The sequence below is a fragment of the Rhodnius prolixus genome, unplaced genomic scaffold (assembly GCF_049639745.1).
Source record: "Rhodnius prolixus isolate KJV_2025 unplaced genomic scaffold, Rpr scaffold_16, whole genome shotgun sequence".
Classification (NCBI taxonomy): Eukaryota; Metazoa; Arthropoda; class Insecta; order Hemiptera; family Reduviidae; genus Rhodnius; species Rhodnius prolixus.
This window is the reverse complement of record NW_027411616.1, coordinates 1728775-1748307: the sequence shown is the minus strand read 5'-3', so window position 1 is coordinate 1748307 and position 19533 is coordinate 1728775. Positions and strand designations below refer to the sequence as shown.

Sequence of the window (19533 nt, the reverse complement as noted above, 5' to 3'; positions counted from 1 at the left end):
AAGTTGTAAATAGAGTTTTTGGTATCTTTACCGACTATAGCTAATTGTTTATCTAGTTCAATGTCAGACTCAAAATATTAACCTTAATGAGAGTTAAAGCGAAATTTAAACGTATAAAGTTAGGAATTGACCTACACAATTGAAAAATTAATTTATAGAATTGAATATTTATGCGGTCCAAATCTTCAATTAAGCGGAAATTTCCAAAGCTGACGGCTTACAATAAAGTAGCCAAAACGATAGAGTTGCTAGACGGACATTCAGATTTGATGTCCATAACATGGGTCTTAGCCTATTTGGCACTTGAGACTGTGTACTTTGAACTGAAGAAGAACCTGAAGATGAGTTGTAATTCCCAAGTAATTGAAAAAATTAAATTTAATCTCAGAATTTTCTAAACTGTAGTTCCTTTATTTTTATCTATCTGAAACTTCATTAATTTTTTATTTAGAAATTGTAACATTCAATTTAATACTCATTACGAGGTCAGAAACTTATTTTTTACAGTTAAGGACAGCCTAAAGGCAAATTTAAGCTCAAGAAAAAATTTAGCCCCCGCCTAATTACATACGTAAAAGAACCTTCTATGAAAAAAGAAGATAATAATAATTTTCAATTTAATTGTATGTTTGTTTAAAAAACTACGACTGTACTTTTCCGCCACATTTTATTATTTTCAGAGAGATCTGTAATCTATATTGAAACTTTTATTTTTTTATATTAATCTCAAACTAAATTTTTAGCAGTCATAATTACTGTTATTTTACTAAACTAACTTATATTCAAAATTTTCAATCCAGAAAATATTCACATTTTTGCAATAAGTACTGGTAATATAGATGTCGAATTTGGTAGTACTATTCCCACTTCACTCACCCCCTCACGGTTGCTGCGAAAATTAGTCAGTGGTCGACAGTTGATGCTGTAGGATACAGCGCGAACAAACATTACAGAACAGCGTACTGTTATGGTTTGACAAGTACTTAAAAAAAAAAAATTGGGCTTCGTAAATTGTACTGAATAGTTTTCTTATGAATTTTGATTCTTTTACGCAGAATCAAATAAAAGCACTCTGGCTTAAATAAAAATAGAGTAGAAACAAATAGGTAATTGAGACTACTGCAGCAGAGCATCATGCCTCTTTTTGGAAAGAAAGATACATCAAAAAAATCAAAAAAAGATGACAAGGAAAAATCTCAAACATTAGAAGATAAATATAATCTAAAAGAATTATTGGGAACGTAAGTTTTTATAATTATTTTAATTTCGATCTTTTCTTTTTGTTTAGTTTCATGTTATGTTTTTGACATTACTTGCTTACCATATGTAAGGGAATTTATTACGATGATTTAGTGTGGAAAAATAGCTAGAAGTTGTTTGGAAGATGGTATTAATTTTGACTCGAACCTGTTAAAACTGTCTAGCTTAATTTAAAAAAAAATGTCATCAATTTGCCAAATGTTATTTTTCTCCAAATTAAACAAACATTCAGCAATTTGTTGTTTCTTTTTGTAAATTCATTTGTCGCATATTTATGAGGCAATTGTATTTAAAACGTGGTATTCAGCAATCTCGAGTTAGCTTAACTTTTTTTTGTTTTGTTTAGACATTAAATAGGAAGTTATAGTCTTTTTTCTTCTGGTATGTTGACAAATATTTGCATATGGTAAATCGAAGTAGAGATTTTAAACTTATTCATTATTTCTTGTCGTGCACTTTTTGGTCACCACTAATTTTCCTCGAAAATAAGTGCTGAAATGTTTGTTACATAGGCAAAAACTTAGTATTTTAATTTTTTAATTGTAAGGTTAGGCACTTGTTTACTTTTCTGTTTTGCTATCAGTTTTATATTTTTAGGATAGTTTTAATTAATAAGTACTTCTTTTCATTGCAAATTTAAAATATATTTAAGTTTGGACGTCAAGAAGTGAATTTAGTCAGTTGATATAAATACTTAGTCGATATTTTGTACAGATTAGATCTTTTTTTGAATGCAACATTTCTATTGTATTGTACTTTTTTAATTTAGTGGCATTCATGAGTTTAAGTATTCAGAAAGTGTTTATGTGTGAGTTTATATTTAACTTAAATGTATTATCCTAAAAAAATTAATTTTTTCAAGGTCGAAGAAAGCAATGTTGCTTCTTTTGTTATGTCAGCAAATAATTAAATATGCCTGAACTGAGTGGGAGAGATTTTTAATAATAATAATAAAATAAATATGGAAACAAGGTTATCACAACTTTCAAGGCCTTATTCTTAAAAACTGTTAATAGTTGTTTAAAAAATTAATCTTCGGCGGTACTGTTTAGTATTTATTTTGTTGCATTGTGCGTGCAACTTTATGGGACATTAATTATTGAATAATTCGGGCGATCTGTAAAACTAAAAAGTAATTGCCTATTTTTTTCATTCCAAGTCCATCTTTGCCATATTTCCGTATACGCTTAATTGAAGTGTGCACGGTATTATGTCGTAACTGCCGGACCAACATTATCTAAAGCTGAACTAACTTTTAGGCGCTGCACGATCATGTTTGTTACCTGCAAAGGGAGAGAGCTGTAGGTGTTTTTGAAAGAAATAATCTATCATCATCCTGAAGTTTGTTGCAGCCATATTCTACCCTCTGAGTTGAGGGTTAAGCTGGTCTCTTCTCTCTCCCTTTTTCTATTTCTCTCTTTTGTCGATACGTTTTTGCTTAACGTGTTTATCTTCGATGGTAAGTATAATTCTTCTTGCAGTTTCATTCGTAGTTCATTATTCATAGATGGGAGTATGCATCTTTGGCAAGCTCCTCTGCCTTCGGTTCTGTGTATGTAACGAATGTTTATTCATTTTTGCATAAAAGAATATTTTGATTATTTGCTGCGTTTCCCTAGCCGCGAGATTTCTACCATTATAACCCATATGTTAAGGACGATTTTGGAGAGAGAGCACACACTGGATCGATTCTGGGACCGTTACCTATAGTATGTGGTTTTTATAGGGAAACAGGAGTAGAGGTATGACTGAATTTGCTTTTATGAACAACTTGTACATATTTATTCCAGGTTGAAATTAAAAAGTAAAAGTTTTGTTGGTTCCAAATTTGTGCTCGCATGGTGTGAGAGAAAAGAAATCCGCGTGTGTGTTATCGAAAGAAATGTCGCCTGCGGATAGACCGCACTATTTTGAAATGAATGGAAGGATTATAAAAGTGATGATAGAGTAAGAGTTGAGGTATCAGGTTGACCTAGGACTGAGAATGGAAGTGCATGTGGAGAGAATTTGCGAAAGGGAAATAGAAAATCTTAAAAGGCGGTCAGGTAAGGGCTAGAGTAATGGTTTTCTACTTCTTTGTGTATCTACTAGGGATAGAAAGTTAACTACGATGAAATGGAAGTAGAAGGTTTGGACAAGGTGAAGACTAGTGTACAGAAAGAGTGGGGAAATGGAATGAAAGGGAGAACGGTAAGAGACTTTATCCTAATGAAGACTGCAATAAAGTGGTAGGCTAGAGATCACTAAGTAGCGCAGGTTGTGACAGCACGGAGCAAAGTGTTGATATCTTTGTAGATCTCCTGAATAAAAGCTAGAGTTTAAAAAGTTAAGTATAAGAGTTGGTTAAACTCCAAAAGGTACACAAATCAGCGAATGCCCAATATTTCATTCATACTTCTAGGATCATATTTTTAGAATGTATTAGGTGTCACAGTCCCATGTGCTAGCCTTTTTTTGCAACCATAATTTTTTTTTCTGATAGAATAATAAAAGATGTATCTCATCATCATAGTTAGTATTAAAAAGGCATTTCATTTTAACTCTATTCCAAATTATTCTTGCGATTTATCTTTATTCTGAATAATCATCACATTCACTCGCACATTAAAAAGAAAAAAGGAAAGTTAGAGTTGGTCTATTACTGACGTGATATGTTAAAACGAAATTTCAGAATTGAATACGAGAGCACAAATCACACACAGTTAATAACAAATCAATAATACTTGTAATTATAATTCATTCATCTTTAAAGTTTAAGTTAATGTAGCCCTTTAATTGAGCACTTGTAAAGAAGTTTTATAACCAAATAGAAATATCTTTATCTATTTTATATTACGTATATACTACTATAACATTGTGAGAACATAGATTAAGAATGTTTATTACCAGTAATAACAATACCACCTATTACAATCAATCAAAGTTAAATGGATGCTACACATTACTGAACAAATATTTTATGGCCAGTATAAGGGTCTGTGACACCTAATGCATTCTGAAAAATATGATACTAGAAGTATGAATGAAATGTTGGATACTTGCTGATGTGTGTACCTTTAGGCGTTTAATCAACCCTTATAATTCCTTTTTTAAACGATAAGTTTTTGTTAAGAAGATTTTTGTTCCTTTTGGATAGATTTTCCTTTTTGTTCTTTGATTTGAACAAATTTATATATCTAATGATTTTTAAATATTCGGTTATCGGGAATAATTAGGCTGGTTTACTCTGGATATAGAAGAAAGTTTTTATTAATGCTCTGCGGATGTATCTTAACTAGTTCAGGTCAGTCTAATCTTACATTTATTTAGCATCAATTTAATAGAACAATAAAAGTAATACATGAATATTTATTTAACTTTAAAAATAATCGATAATGCCATTTTCCTAAATATTCCAAACCTTTAAAAACCCATTCTGTAAAGTTTCTTATCTGGCTAACAGGTTTTCTTAACATTTTGGGTAAGCAATACTTTTAAACTTGGTAATGCTTTAATACCTCATACCAAGTTAGTGGAAGGTAGATGTAGAATGTAAAAATATCAAGTTAGTGGGAAGAAGATGAGACAGAATAGTTACAAGGGAGCGGTACCAAGTTGTGGAAAGAAGATACAGACTGTAATTGACAACTTATTGGGGGATGGAAACAAGTTGGTGGGAAGAAGTTGAAACTGCAGAAATGTTGTGGAATTTAGTAATGAATAATTTTAACCCATTAAGAAGGATAATAGAAAGAAAATTGCGATTACAATACCTTCCAATAAAAGCAGTAAGATAAATTTTGATAACATTACTACCTCTTAAGGGATGTAAAAGAAAACAAGCATTGATCACAAAAACTTTTTTTAAAGAGAGAAATGAAAAATTATTTGCAATTACAGTTCTTTTCCGTAAACGGGCAAAGAGAATTTAAACTACGAATACGGCCTGATTGCAATACTTTCCCTCAGTAGGTGTAAGAGTAGGATGGCACTTAAATGTCACGTGTTGTAAATTCTTCTTCTTGCCTAATTTGACCGAAGTCGGGCGAAGATTAAGATAGATATTATTAACAGATAATACCCATTTAACAAGGAACTTTATTTGCTTGGAGCAAACTCCCCTCCTAAATACATACCATCAAGACCCCAAAAAACCATATCTACCTGAAATTTCATATTAAAATACAATTCATTCATTAAAATCAATTCATACGGCGGTAATTTGAACGATTACAGTACTTCCTCTTGGTAGCTGTAAGAGCATGATGACGCTTTAATGTTACATAAAGAAGCTTTAACCACCAGCCTTAGGTGTAAAATTTTATCAAAATCGGGTTAAGATTTATAGAGTTATTAGTATTAATACTAATATAAAATGACTGTTTACAGAGGCCCAGGTATGGACTGTGTAGTCGTTGAGCTGCGCGAGTGGTGCAATTAGGATTACTTGGCCATACCTAGTGACTACAAGAACAGTATTATCCTTGGATGAGGAGTGGTGATAATTGTTAGTTGGGTTTTACATTAGATAATTCTGAAAGGTTATTGTACAGGACAAAAAGGGTTAATTTTAAAGTGTAAGGTAATTGTCTAGTACATGATAGTGGGTGCAGAGTATGAAATAACATATGTACAGTGAAGTCTGTGCTAGTTATGCAGTGAGGAAATATCGTTTTCTTCAGATGGGTCATATTTCTGCTTCAGTCTTGACCACGGCCCAACGCCGGGCGGTAGAGGAAACGGCTCAAATAAGTAGGTTGTTTTGTAGATTTAAAATGATTTATAACTTTTCACCAAACGTTCCATTTTCCTAGATGTGGTTCGATTTATAGCGTTGGTGCATGAGGAATGGGATTTAGCTCATCAGTGGTAGGCCCGGTGGATTGCTCCGTAGGATGACGGTTTAAATGATGGCAATGCTACCCTTAAATTTTCTTGCCATCTACAACCTCACTATTCAGTGGGCAGCGTTGTCTTCAGCGGAAGAATGCTGTCTGGAGGTAGGGAGTATTTTCTTTCTGGGGCATAGCGATGTTCAGGAAGATCTATTGTCAATAACTTTTTTTCTAAACGTGAAGGCGAGTCTCTATAGCTTCCCCCCTCCCCTACAGTCCAACGTGAGGATTTCCTAAGAAATCATAGGGTCTTATAGGATTTTGGAAGGTCATATTTTCCTCCAGTACCTAGTAATAATAATAATAATAATGCGTTTATTTAAATACTTATTTTACAAAATATAGAAAATTTTATTAACCTCCCAAACACTTGAGCATGGACTCAGTCCATCTGCTGGAGAAGTGTTGAACATTAATTAAAAATCATAAAAAGTGATAAAAATAAAACAAAAATCCAAAAATTAAAGAATACATAAAACCAGTCAGGCGAACAGAAAAAATTAAAATAATGAAAAAAAAAAATTTCTACTTTTATAAATTAAACAAAACAACTTCTGAAATAAATATTTACAATCACAGAATCTCACTCAAATACATACAAATACCACACCACGCACAATCTTAAGGCTACATAAATAAAAACATAAATTAATTTAAATTACACTCCATTTTGATCAAAAAAAATAATAATCCTTTCTTTAAATTAAAAATTAAATTCATCGACCAAAATCTGCCGATACTTTCTAGCCCAGTACCTAGTAATTCTCGAGGACTAAATCTTTTTCGAAGAGTAGTATGACACTCAGAAAGGAAGTAAGTGTTCTCCATCTCCTTACAGAATTAGTCATTGCGTTCCAAACCCACTTTCTTCAGATGCGCTTTGAGTCGTCTATACCCCGTGTGAATATCTGTTAGTTTTAAGTTCGACATTCAATTTACGACAGTACATTAGCAGTGTGACTCCTTTTTTTCTGTTTTAATGTGAGTGTGTGTGATGATTATCCAGAATACAGAATAGGGAGAGTATGTGTAGATAATAGGGATAAATGAGAATGATTTGGAATAGAGTTAAAATAATGTTCCTTTTTCCTTCTATTAATATTTTATTACATCATATTAATATTTTAACAAAGGGTATAAATGAAAATGCCAGCACAAGCCATTGTTTGTGACATCTAATAAATCTCGTAACCTCCGTGTTAGAACTCAGTGTACACTAACCCCTGAGTCAATCCCTTCCCTAAAAATTAATATAATTAATTGTAGAGCGGACCTCGCGTATCTGCTCATCTACTTTTGAAATTTTGATTAGAATGTCACTTCTTTCATGAAATAGGTTCACACATCGAAAATTTGACACGATTGCAATACTTCCTCTTGATACAAGTAAAAACAGGATGGTACGTCGAATTTGTTAGGGAACTCAAATAATTTTTAACCTTCCAAACGTTAAAAGAATCGGGTAATGATTTAGAGAGTTATTATTAATAATAATTTTAGAGAGGGACTCACAAGTGTGGAGTGTTACGTCTTTTACACTCTCAAGACCATTCAAAAGCATGTCTACATGAAATTTCGAAACCAATACACCTCATTCAAGAAAAAATTGGTTCACCATTTTTGTGCTTTGATTGTTCATAAAAAAGGTAACAAGAAAAAAAAATCTTGAAATACAATGTTTGCCCATTTTTGTCATGTTTCTTATAACCTAATAATTTGCGAAAATTAATCTTCAAAAATATATTCCCCTTATTATAAAGAAATTTAGGAATTTTATCTTTATAGAAAAAGAGGAAAAAATTATCAAAGTCAGATGTTTTACAACATTACGCTTTTTCGTGCAATTTTTGATGACCAACTCTTACACAATTTTCCTATCAGACTTGAAAAATTAAATATACACAGCTAAAAAGAAATCCTCTTAGTGGTTCAACAAATATTTTCTTTTAGAACTCAAAATTTTAGCATTGCGCATAATGCTCAACAATATTCCATCGGAAATAACACTTGAAGTTATGTAAGTGAAATGGCTCTGATGTTTACTTCCACCCATTCCTAAAAAAAGAAATGAATTTTCCTGGAATATGTTTCAGACGAAAGTTACATTTTTTTATATGTGAGTTTTCTATTCTAAATTTAAAGAAAGGTGGAGCTGTTTTTCTGAGAGAATCATTGAAAAGTAAAAAAACAACCTTAAGGAAATAAGCACTTCCAGTCATGACATTTTTTCTTCATTCTTGGAATTTCAGCAGCACATTTAGTTCTCGTAATAATATACGTTACAGCATTTTACAATGTACTAAAATAGCACATTGGAGTAAAACCTAACGACTTCTCACAACCAAAAGTGCTTTTAGTAGAATTTCCCTGGAAAAAGTTGCAAATGAAAGTTGTAGACATATAAAGTCGTGAAGTATTGAGCATCGCCAACCATGGAGGCCCAACATTAAATAAGGTGTCATCTTGACCAGAAGCTCTTAACAATGTTACACACAAAGTCGTCTCCCTTAGAGATGTAAGTGGTTTGTGGGAAAAGTGAGGTTGAATCTCCAAAATAACTTGGTGGATCTTCACCAATGTGGATAGATCACATTGGTGATTGGGGCGGTAGTTGGGTGGAGGAAAACATCGCAAGAGTCGCGGTCAGAGCTCTATCGATGTTCAAAGGCTTGTTTGTCTGAAGTGATGACCGTACCCGTTATGGCCTTGTCGGTTTTTCTAAATCTACTACCCCTTCATATCTACATCCAGAACTGTGACAACAACGCCTGTTGAAGGGTCAAGCTTACGTTTACTCTTGGCAAAGCGGTGTGTATGAAAAGCCATGCGAGAAGCGAGGCGGACTCGGCCTTCTTCTTGCAGCTTTCTCGGAAAGCTACAAGGTACGGCTTATTCCGGATAGAAAAGTTCAAAAATGAGAACCGTCTGTTTCAGGAATTTAGTGTGGTACAGTGATGGCTCCAAAACGACGGAAGGGCTGGTAGCTAGGGGTAGGGGTACGGTGCTAAACCGAGGTTTGACATTTCGGTGTTTCAGGTTGAGCTAGTTACTATTTATTTTTGTGCTTTATGGGATTATAAGTCGGGCAATAGTTAATTTCAGGGTCGCATCTTCTTGGACAGTCACGCTTCTTTGCAAGCCATTAAGTTCTATGAAGTTTGTTCAGAGCTGGTGTGGAACTGCTTACACATCTTGTCGGGAATTGGTAGCCAAAATAAGGTCTTTCTTGTCTGGGTACTCTGACATTCGGGTTACAGAGACTATGAGGCGGCGAATTGCTAGACCCGGCAATGCTACTGTTCAGTTTTTGCGGCATCACAAATGCCTTGTTAAGGCAGTCATCAAAACATTGGCGCATAAGTCGCTGGAGAGGTGAGGAAAAGTCAGGCTAGAGGCAAGAATAAAAGTTTATTAACTACTATTCGCCTTAACTTACTGCGGCATTACTCCAGCAAGGCCGTCTAGTTTGGCTGTTTAGAGAAAGAAAAACCCATGTCTTCATTCAGTGCCCAGCAATATCTCACCAGACTTTTAAGTATAGTTAAACAGGCAGGACTGGAGGGGTGCTGTAACTAGTTGATGCAGTAGATCCTTCGGGAAAGCGGATTCTGCTGTAACTGATGACCTTGATTTTTGGTCTACCAGCTGTCAGCTTATTTGTGGAAGAATGTCTAATTGGAGCGATGGATGTGTTAAAAGACTGGGTCGGATAATTACTTAGAAGTGTTACGGAGTAACAATTTATAAAAATAAGTTGATGCAGAATGGGACCCTTAATTAGGTAACTGTAGGTTAATAATTAATTTAAAATTTTAGAGTTATTATTGATATTATTTGGGGCGGGTGTTGGTCTAATGGCTTTTAGCGTGGCTTTGTAAGCGGGAAATCCCTAAACGAATCCCGCGTATGGCTGCTTTTTATTTGTTAGAAAACATTATTTATATAGTAAAGTATGAGTTTCCGCCCCCGTACACGATATATTTGGTAGTTGGACGTTAAGCCTCTTTTGAAAAAATAGGCGATTACTTAACTTTTCTTCTTTTTATTGATATTATAATTAAGGCGGATGTTCTTTGGAAATAACTTTGCCCGCAAAGAATAAAAAGAAAAAAAGAAACTTCATTTATCCCCTTCCCACTCCACTCTTTCTCTACTAGGTTTCACGATTTCCCACAAAGCGTGAAACAATGTGGCGCCCAAATTTTGACTTTTCTAGTTATCTCTTTCTTTTCTTTTCGTTCCGCCTAACCAAACCCTTCTCCCCTGAATGCTGGTCGTAAAATCTTATAATGTTGAATTGTAACTGAAGCCAATTTACAGAAGACGTTTTCAACTCTTTAAATGGAGCCTCACAATCCAATGGCCATCAAATATAACAATGTTATGTTACCACAAAACAATTCTACATTCTCTCTTAGCGAACAGCTTGACAGTGAATTCTATTGGAAAATGTATAAAGCAAAGCTTGTCTAACAGGGAGAGAACAAATAGAGGCTATTAAAAGAGACTGACTAGCATAATGTTGGGCAGAATCACTGATCTATAAATCGTACTTTATGTCAGATGTTGAATACGGAGAAAGGAAGAGAGGCATTTCGCTGCTCCTTTAAGTTTTCAAAACAAAGTTCTACGAGTAGTCCTAGTAGGAGCTTAATCAACTCCTGTTTCCGTATTAAAAGATGCATGCTGGAATGAAATGTATTCAAATGAGAAGAGAAATCAGTTCTGGGAGCTGCGTGTACTGCCCTAGAGATTATGCATGTTTGCTACTCTATTGATGATGGGTTGCAAGTATATATTATGCAAGTAAATTCATTAACGAAGAGTGCTTTGTGACAACGTGCATTGTCTTAAACAGCTTCCAGATGTTTTTTTAGATGTCATTCAACAGTTGGAACTTGTCTGATACCATTTGAGCTGAAGAAAGTGGCTGACCAAAGCTGGAATAAGTTGTCAATTTTGAAATCATTCTATCCAGTTGATAGAATGAAGGTTTGGAATTAATCGGAAATAAATTCGTAATGACTTACTTCATAGTTCTACGAAGAGGAGCTTAAAAACTTGTTACTAAACTGCCAGCTAGAAACGTCGTTTGACCGCGACCCATTCCTGTTCAAAGAACAATGATTTACGGGTTTCTGGAATAGACTTTTCTATCAAGAGTTTTATTTATGAAAGGGGTCAACGACTTTAATAAAATTCGAAGATTGAGGAATCTTTTGAAACTGTAATAAGGGGGATTAAAAATTAATTGTGAATTATTTAGTAAAATAATGAAGATTTTAGTAAACGTGCAGGATACCTGATGTTGCTGGAACTAGGGAGGCCTGTTTGAAAAACAAGATTACGTTACTTAATCAACTCTGGTTAATGGAAAATAAATTCTATTCATTATGTACAAAAGATGCTCATTTGAGAGCGCATGCATGGATAAAAAATAGAGCATTGTATAGTATTTCTTTTAGAGTTGAGTAGGAAATAATTTACTTCTATTTTATTTGAGTGGTTAGATTTGCTATCGATTTAAATTAAATATCTCGTATTACAATGAAAATTTAAAAAAAATAGAGCACGTGTAAAAAGTGCAAAAAACAGACGCGGCTTTTTTTCTGTTTGCAAAGTCCTTGATGCAAACATTTCTAATAGGAAAAGTATCGTATTCAGTATTGTTAAAGAAATTCTGCAAGTATTTTTTCTGTTGCCACTTAATTTATGAAAACATCTGCTACATTTTAGCCGTAATACCTAAATCTTTAATGCATATCTTATATGAATCTGTTGTAAGTTGTTACCTTCTTTTATTATCCATATAATCTGATGAAAATTCAGTCAACGATTACTGTGATTATATTCTATATGATTTTGTTGTTACAGTGTAATTTAATATCAAACTCTAAAGTAATTAGTAAAAAGTAATATCAGTATACATTTCTTACTCATTTTGTTCGCATAGAAGAGGGTAACAAAGTCGGTAGTGCTATAATTTTGAAAAGTGAGTGGTTTTCTCCGATATTGGAAACATTATCCTGGGGATATCAGCCGAATCATTTGTTTTGCTTGTGGTACCATCCAATTAGACCCTCTATTTCAGCTACCATTTTAGTGTAATATGTATGGATCTATCATTTACATAATTTTATCAGATTGAGTGAGTTGCTAAAATTCTAAGGTCGAAGAAAATAACTTGAACGGAAGTGCGAATATCCTAATGAGGTTTTCCTCAATGTTCTCAAAGACAAAACCAGCTTATTGCTTTAAATTTGGTATACTAACAAATTCATACAGTAAGCTATACCTCTGTTTGAAGCTTCTTTGCTAAAGTAAATTGCTTTAGAAGTATTCCGGAGGAGAGCATATATTTCTCTAAGGTGCTATTCCAGTGAATTGTATGGTTTTGTCTTTTAATATTATCGAGAATGAAATATCTTGCTGCAATTCGGGGTTGGAGAAATGTCGGGAGTTTATGTATCTCTTGAATTTTTGTTTTCAAGGTTTACATAAACTGTTACTCTGATTTCTACTTATCGCTTCGCTTGAAAGTGTTTTTATGACAATTTTTTCGGAAGCTATGACTTCACACTTTCCCCAAAACCATCCTTTGTAATAGTGAAGTATTATCAAAAACTTAGTTAAAAAAAAAGTCGAATTGTGAAAAAATAAAAAGTTTGATTCTTGTAAAAGAAAGAACGTGTGAACATTTTTATTTCTTGTCTTCTCATACAAAAATTACACATTTTATAACATATTTTAGTCCTCACTTCGGCGGTACATACCATGAAACTTATTTAATATTTTTTGCATTCTTTTTTACATCAGTTCTAATTTATTTGTAATGGGATGCAGAGGTGCATTTTCAGAAGTGCGATTAGCTGAAAGAAAGGATAAACCTGGTGAAATGTATGCAGTTAAAATGATTGATAAAAAAGCATTAAAAGGGAAAGAAGATTCACTTGAGAATGAAATAAAAGTTTTAAGAAGGTAATAAAATTAAAAAGTTGCTGAATTGAAAAATATTTCATTATTTCTAATTTAATGAGACTGGTTGATTCTTTCAGACACACCATTAATAACAAAAAATAAAGTAATTAAGTATATTTTCAGATTGACGCATCCAAATATTGTCCAACTCCTCGAAACGTTTGAGGATAAGCAGAAAGTTTATCTCATCATGGAATTGTTAGTATTTTGATGTTTATTTATCTTTTAACATGTTCGTTCAGTAAATTTAAAGACAAATATTACCTTTGGTGTAACGTGATGTATAAAACAGAATTTCAACATTCAGATAACTTTTTCCATATTGCTGAAAGAGTCAGCGGGTGCTGTGGCTTTTGCTTCATTGGATCACATTCACGCCCGCCTAAATACAGACGATTGAAAAAAAAATAACACCTTACTTATTTCAGTTTTTAGTTTGATAACATTCCTGAAATTTCATGGTTATTATTTATCATTCCTATGTACAAACTTTAAATATTGTAATTTAATTATGAGGGTTAGAAGAATAATGAAACAATAAGCTCTAATTTCTGTAGAGAAGTGATTCTTTTAGGCATGAAAAACATGATTATTTGATCTTTGATTTCAGATGGAAAATAATATTTTAAATAAATATTATATTATTATAAATATTATAATATGTTAGGTAAATATTATAATTTTCAAGTGTGGCCAAAGGGATGTTAGAAAAAGGCTTAAGTTGCCGCTTGCTAGGACGTACTGATTTGTCACATTGTATCCTCAGTAAGGTACTTAAGGATGCCGGGAGCAGCATGAGAATGTCTGGTTCAGGCAGTGGTAGAATTATTAGATTAATTATTGTTAGGTGAGGTTCAAGAACGTTTTATAGCATGGGAGGATGCTTCAAATCACTTTTAACCTGCTGTAAAATCATTCATCCTCGAACCTGGTGGGCAGTGGGACCGTAGGAAGAATATTGAACTATGTGCGTTTAAAGAGGATGGTTTCTAGAATCAGGATTCACGGATACTTGGCCAGTGCTCTGTAATCAGATGAAAAGTGTTGTTTTCTTAGATGAGTTTCGATCTTGTCTGTCACACAGACGCAAAAAGAGTAATTAGCAAACCAGAACGGAAATTTGTCTCTGCACTCTCTCTGTCTATTTGTTTCAATCTGTTTTTCAAGAATAAAACACATTTAAATAAGTACAGTCGCGTTTCCTTCACACCTGATTGTACATACCCAGTCAGTGTTAAGATTTGTTAATTTATTTATTTTATTTTAATGATTATAGTAATTTTATTTATTAATTTTTTAATAGAGTGACTGGAGGTGAGTTATTTGATAGAATTGTTGAAAAAGGTTCGTACACAGAAAAGGATGCTTCAGATTTGATAAGGCAGGTGCTAGAAGCAGTTAATTATATGCACGAACAGGGTGTTGTCCATAGGGATTTAAAAGTATGTTCGCTTTAATTAAAGAAAAAATTAAATAGTGTCTGAAGTATAAGGGGTATGATCACAACTTCTCCTATTTTTGTCTGCTCAGCCTGAAAACTTACTCTACTATAGCCCAGACGAGGACAGTAAGATTATGATAAGCGATTTTGGTTTATCCAAGATGGAAGATTCAGGAATAATGGCAACAGCTTGTGGAACACCTGGTTATGTAGGTATGTACATCAAGTTTTCATTTAGGAAACTTTTTTCAAAGCAATAAGATTTTTTTAAATTTTTTCTTACTTTTTTTTCATACATACAATAAATCTGTTCCTGGTTTTTAGTCTTACGGCATGTTGCAGTGCATGAAATCTTGGGTTATAATATAATAATACAATTGTATACTCAGGAGTTGTTGTTAGAGGCAGAAGTAGTAAATAGCTTCAGAACCGACTTGTCCATCTTCCTCGGTGGTTAGTAGCCTCTTCTGACTAACGTATGCTTAGGAGTTTGAAGTCTGTGTAGTTACATAATCATGAAGGTGGATATACGAGGTGTAGCTATTAAATAACTAGACTGATGCTGCTACAGAAGAACTATGCATGTGCCAAATCCTAACGACCGACAGCTGTGCAGTGTAAAGCCTTCTCTTTCGATTGCAGCGTCTCACGTGCTTGTAGAGAAATCTGTCTGACCGGAACCGTCGTTTGTGTAAGAAGTGTTAGTTTCGTTTTGCCAAAAACATGATACTATACATGTAGTAGAGCAATGAATTGTCGTGAAATTTCACATGAAACTTGGTAAAGCCGCTACTGAAACTTATCTTTTATTAAAAGAAGTTTATTTATTTATTTCTTTTCTTGGGCGGTCCCCGAGCGCTAGCTCATACCCGCCCCACGAAGTCTTTTTTTTAAAAAAAGAAGTTTATGGCGATGAATGTTAATCACGTGCGCGAGTTTTTGAGTGGGTCAAGCGTTTTCAAGATGGCCGAGAAGGCGTCGGAGATGATGACCGCCCAGGTCGCCCTTCCACGTCCAAAACGGATGAAAATATCGATTTTAATTAATCAACATTACTACCGTGAGGTACTTGCTTAACTCTGTGAAAGAGTAAGGAAAAACGGCTCGATTTGTGAAAGAACAAGTCATGGGTTCTTCTTCAAGACAACGCGCCGGCCAATTGCATTGTCTGTCAAGACGTTTCTAGCCAAGTACAACATCCCAGTTTTAGGCCATCCGCCTTCTTCGCCTGACCTGGCCCTATGTGACTTTTATCAGTTCCCCAAAGTCATATCTGCATTAAAAGGAACACGATTTCAGTCCGTTGAAGCTGTGAAAAAAAAGCGGCACGCGTCATGCTGGAGCTCACAGAAAAAGACTTCCAGCACTGTTTCGAACAATGGTATATCCGCATGGTGCGTTGTAGGGAAAGGGGAGTGGTATGTATTGAAGGTGATAATAACTAAATATGTGTAAATTTAAAATAAAATGTTAAAAGCAATAGTCTCGTTATTTAATAGCCAAACCTCGTACCTTCTCTTTTGTGAGAAGTTTTAAGACATGGGGAGTGGTTTTTCCAATTTTCTAGCTTCTGCAGCTTCTCTAGAGAACCATAGTAGTTAACAGGGATTGAAGCGGTATAAAACGTTCTTAAGAGTATGAGGGATGGAAGAGTACATGAGAAAGTGTTTATAGTAATCTGCCGACTTTAAGATTCCTGAGAGTTCTCTAGAGGCTTGGATGGATACCAAGATTTGAGAGGTGTTTATATTCTTAGCCATCCCACCTTCTTAATTTGTGGAGCCAATTTTGGGGTGAGGTGCAGAAGAAAGAAACCAAGATGTGGTTATCTCTGAAACATTAGGGATTTGTGATTGCTGATTTGTGTACTGTAACGAAGTGACCTTGGCCCCTCTTGGGAGGGGATGGAGCCTATGGTTCGTTGAGAGGCCGCTGGGAGGGGCTAACAAAAGGCGGAAGTCCAGACTTGAACGGGGCCCGACAGAAAGGCGTAGATTGTTCTGTAAGTTTCTGGCGAACTCTAGAATGTTCCACTACTGTGTAAAAACCAAGTGAGCGGCCCCAGTAAGTTAGTTTTACAGTGTTCTCTTCTTCGGAGTTATTCAGAGTTAGCCAGTGAGTGAAGTTAGTCAGTTAGGGAGTGAGTAAGCAGTCGGTAAGCAGTTGTGTAGAGATGAGTTTTGTTAGTGCAGTCGAGTCTAGTGCAATTCAGTGCAGTGCGGACCAGTAGTCGGTCGTTGAACAGTTTTTGTTGTGTATTTATGTTGTAAGTGTGTATCAGTAAACTGTTGTGACTGTGGGGAATGGTAAATGTAGTGTATAGTAATAGTTGCTAGTAAATGTTAGTAATGTTACTGTGCTAATAGACCAGGTTTGCGAGTTTTATTCTTTACGAACCCACTCATTAATAACTAGTGGCAGTCACTAGTTGTAGTTGAAGTTTTTCAAATAAATAGAGAAAAACGAAAAACTTCACTGTATATTTGTCGTTTAATCAACCCTTATACTTCAACTTTTTAAACTAAGTTTTTCTTAAGGAAATGTGTGCACCTTTTGAATATATACAGGGTGAACCAGTAAGTAATGTCCATAGACCTACTGAGTGTAGTACATCTGAAGTGGACCTTAAAGACGTATTGGCCAACTTCATATTTTCCACTGTTCTTGAGTGACGTCGCTTTAATTTTTTTTTCTAAAAATATTACTTATATTTCCTAACATTTTCTCAAACATTTCAGTGAGATCAGAAGTAAATGTTTAAAGTGCAATAAAGTAACTTTGACTTCCTTATTTTAAGACAGCCTACTTTAAAAATTGACTACTGGCCCATCTAAAAGAGTTTTCAATGAATTAAACAACTTGATAAACTAACACTGTTGAGAGCTAGTGAACACGTTTTCTTGCAAAACGAACGTAATTTCTCATACGAAGATAAAAGGAATCCAGGAAAATGATATACCGTTTGAAAGCCCATTTGGCAAGGAAAGGAAACTTTTATTAAAAGTGCCAGCACCTAGGTCTGATAATGATCACATAAGGGCCTAATGAGTTTCTTAAAAATTTCGATTACTTTTATTTTTCCAGCATCCGAAGGAAGATTGAGGTTGTTTGGAGAAGATTTATGCTTCAAAATGTTGTCACTAAAACTTTCTGAGTAATAAAATTTTTATTGCAAAAAAGTAAAGTTTTTTTAAAAAAAATTAAAGTGACGTCACTCAAGAACAGTGGAAAATATGGCCAATACGTCTTTGAAGTACACTTTAGATGTACTACACACAGTAGGCCTATGGACCTTACTGGTTCACCCTGTATACAGGTGATAACACGTTTAGAAAGGCAGATAAATTTTCTAAACATTGACACCATTTGGAAGCATAAATTATTCTCCAAACGGCCTCAATCTTCCTCCGGAAACTGGGAAAATAAAATTAATCGAAATTTTTAAGAAAACTCATTAAGCCCTTACATGAACATTGTCAGACCTAGGTGCTGGCACTTTTTCTAAAAGTTTCCTTGTTTAATGGGCTTTCAAACGGTATATCATTTTCCAGAATTCCTTTTATCTTCGTATGAGAAATTACGTTTGTTTTGCAAGAAAACGTGTTGACGAGCACTCAAGAGTGTTAGTTATCAAGTTGTTTAATTAATTGAAAACTCTTTTAGATGGACCAGTAGTCAATTTTTAAAGTAGATTGTCTTAAAATAAGGTAGTCTAAGGTTACTTATTGCACATAAAAAAAAAAATCTAAACTGAAATATTTGACAAAATGTTAGATTTTGAAACTAAGCAAATTAGCCTTCGATTATAAAAATAGCACTTGTTTAAAATATTTTCTAACATTTTGTCAAATATTTCAGTTTAGATTTTTATTATTATTATTATTATTATTTTAATGTGCAATAAGTAACCTTAGACTACCTTATTTTAAGACAATCTACTTTAAAAATTGACTACAGCTCCATCCACAAGAGTTTAATGAATTAAACAACACAATACAATATCACTGGGTATGCTCGTGAACAAGTTTTCTTGCAAAACAAACGCAATTTCTCATACGAAGATAAAAGGAATCCTGGAAAATGATATACCGTTTGAAAGCCCATTAGACAAGGAAACTTTTGTAAAAAGTGCCAGCACCTAGGTCTGAAAATGATCACATAAGAGCCTAATGAGTTTTCCTAAAAATTTCGATTACTTACATTTTCCTAGGTTCCGGTGGAAGATTAAGGCAGTTTGGAGAATAATTTATGCTTCAAAATGGTGTCAATTTTTAGTAAATTTATCTGTCTTTCTAACCGTGTCATCAGAATCGAATTCAGACTAAAACTTTCTGAGTAATAACATTTTTATTGGAAAAAAGTAATTATTTTAGAACAAACTTTAAAGTGACATCACTCCAGAACAGAGGAAAATATGAAGTTGGCCAATACGTCATTGAACTCCACTTTAGATGTACTACACGCAGTAGGCCTATTGACAATACTTACTGGTTCACCCTGTATACAGGGTGATCCATTTAAAACGCACCAATCGCAAATAACTTTTTAGGAAAGCGGAATTTCGAAAAAACCCACGAAGTAAAATATATGTTTTTTAGGGTCTAGTTTTCAAATTTTTTACCTCCGATGCTGTATCTTTATTTTTGGCGGAGTTACGGCCAAAAACCCAATTGGGGTTTCATAAGGACCACTGATTTTGACAATGATTGTGAAAACTACATAAAAAATTGTGAAAAATGACGTTGATCTCGTTTCGATACCCCTAATATTTGTTGAGATATTTAAGATCAAATTTACTATTTTATCAATACTTATTGACCACCAGAAATACACGTTTTGGGAGGTCCTCTGACTACAAAAATGTTATTTATGACGCAAAGAACAACAACAACAAAAAAAATTAAAGATTTTAAAAATGTAGTGCAATGTAATGGTTATGGGTGAGTCAGGATAAATTTGTTTTATCATCAAATAAAAGCA

General features: G+C 34.0%; 1 protein-coding gene across 4 annotated transcripts in view; it reads left to right on the top strand.

Moving 5' to 3' along the window:
* Positions 1-885: 885 nt before the first annotated feature.
* Positions 886-19533, top strand: part of CaMKI (Calcium/calmodulin-dependent protein kinase I) — a 37959-nt gene continuing 19311 nt past the window's right edge. For 2 of the 4 annotated variants that reach the window (XM_074134336.1, XM_074134337.1), the window contains exons 1-5: positions 887-1241; positions 12978-13112; positions 13236-13310; positions 14416-14554; positions 14643-14766. In XM_074134336.1, coding sequence (XP_073990437.1) covers positions 1135-1241; positions 12978-13112; positions 13236-13310; positions 14416-14554; positions 14643-14766 — 580 coding nt within the window. In that variant the 5' untranslated portion in view covers positions 887-1134. Of the gene's footprint in view, positions 1242-2317; positions 2720-12977; positions 13113-13235; positions 13311-14415; positions 14555-14642; positions 14767-19533 lie in introns of those variants that run through there. The other 2 variants (XM_074134335.1, XM_074134338.1) reach the window with 2 other exon arrangements.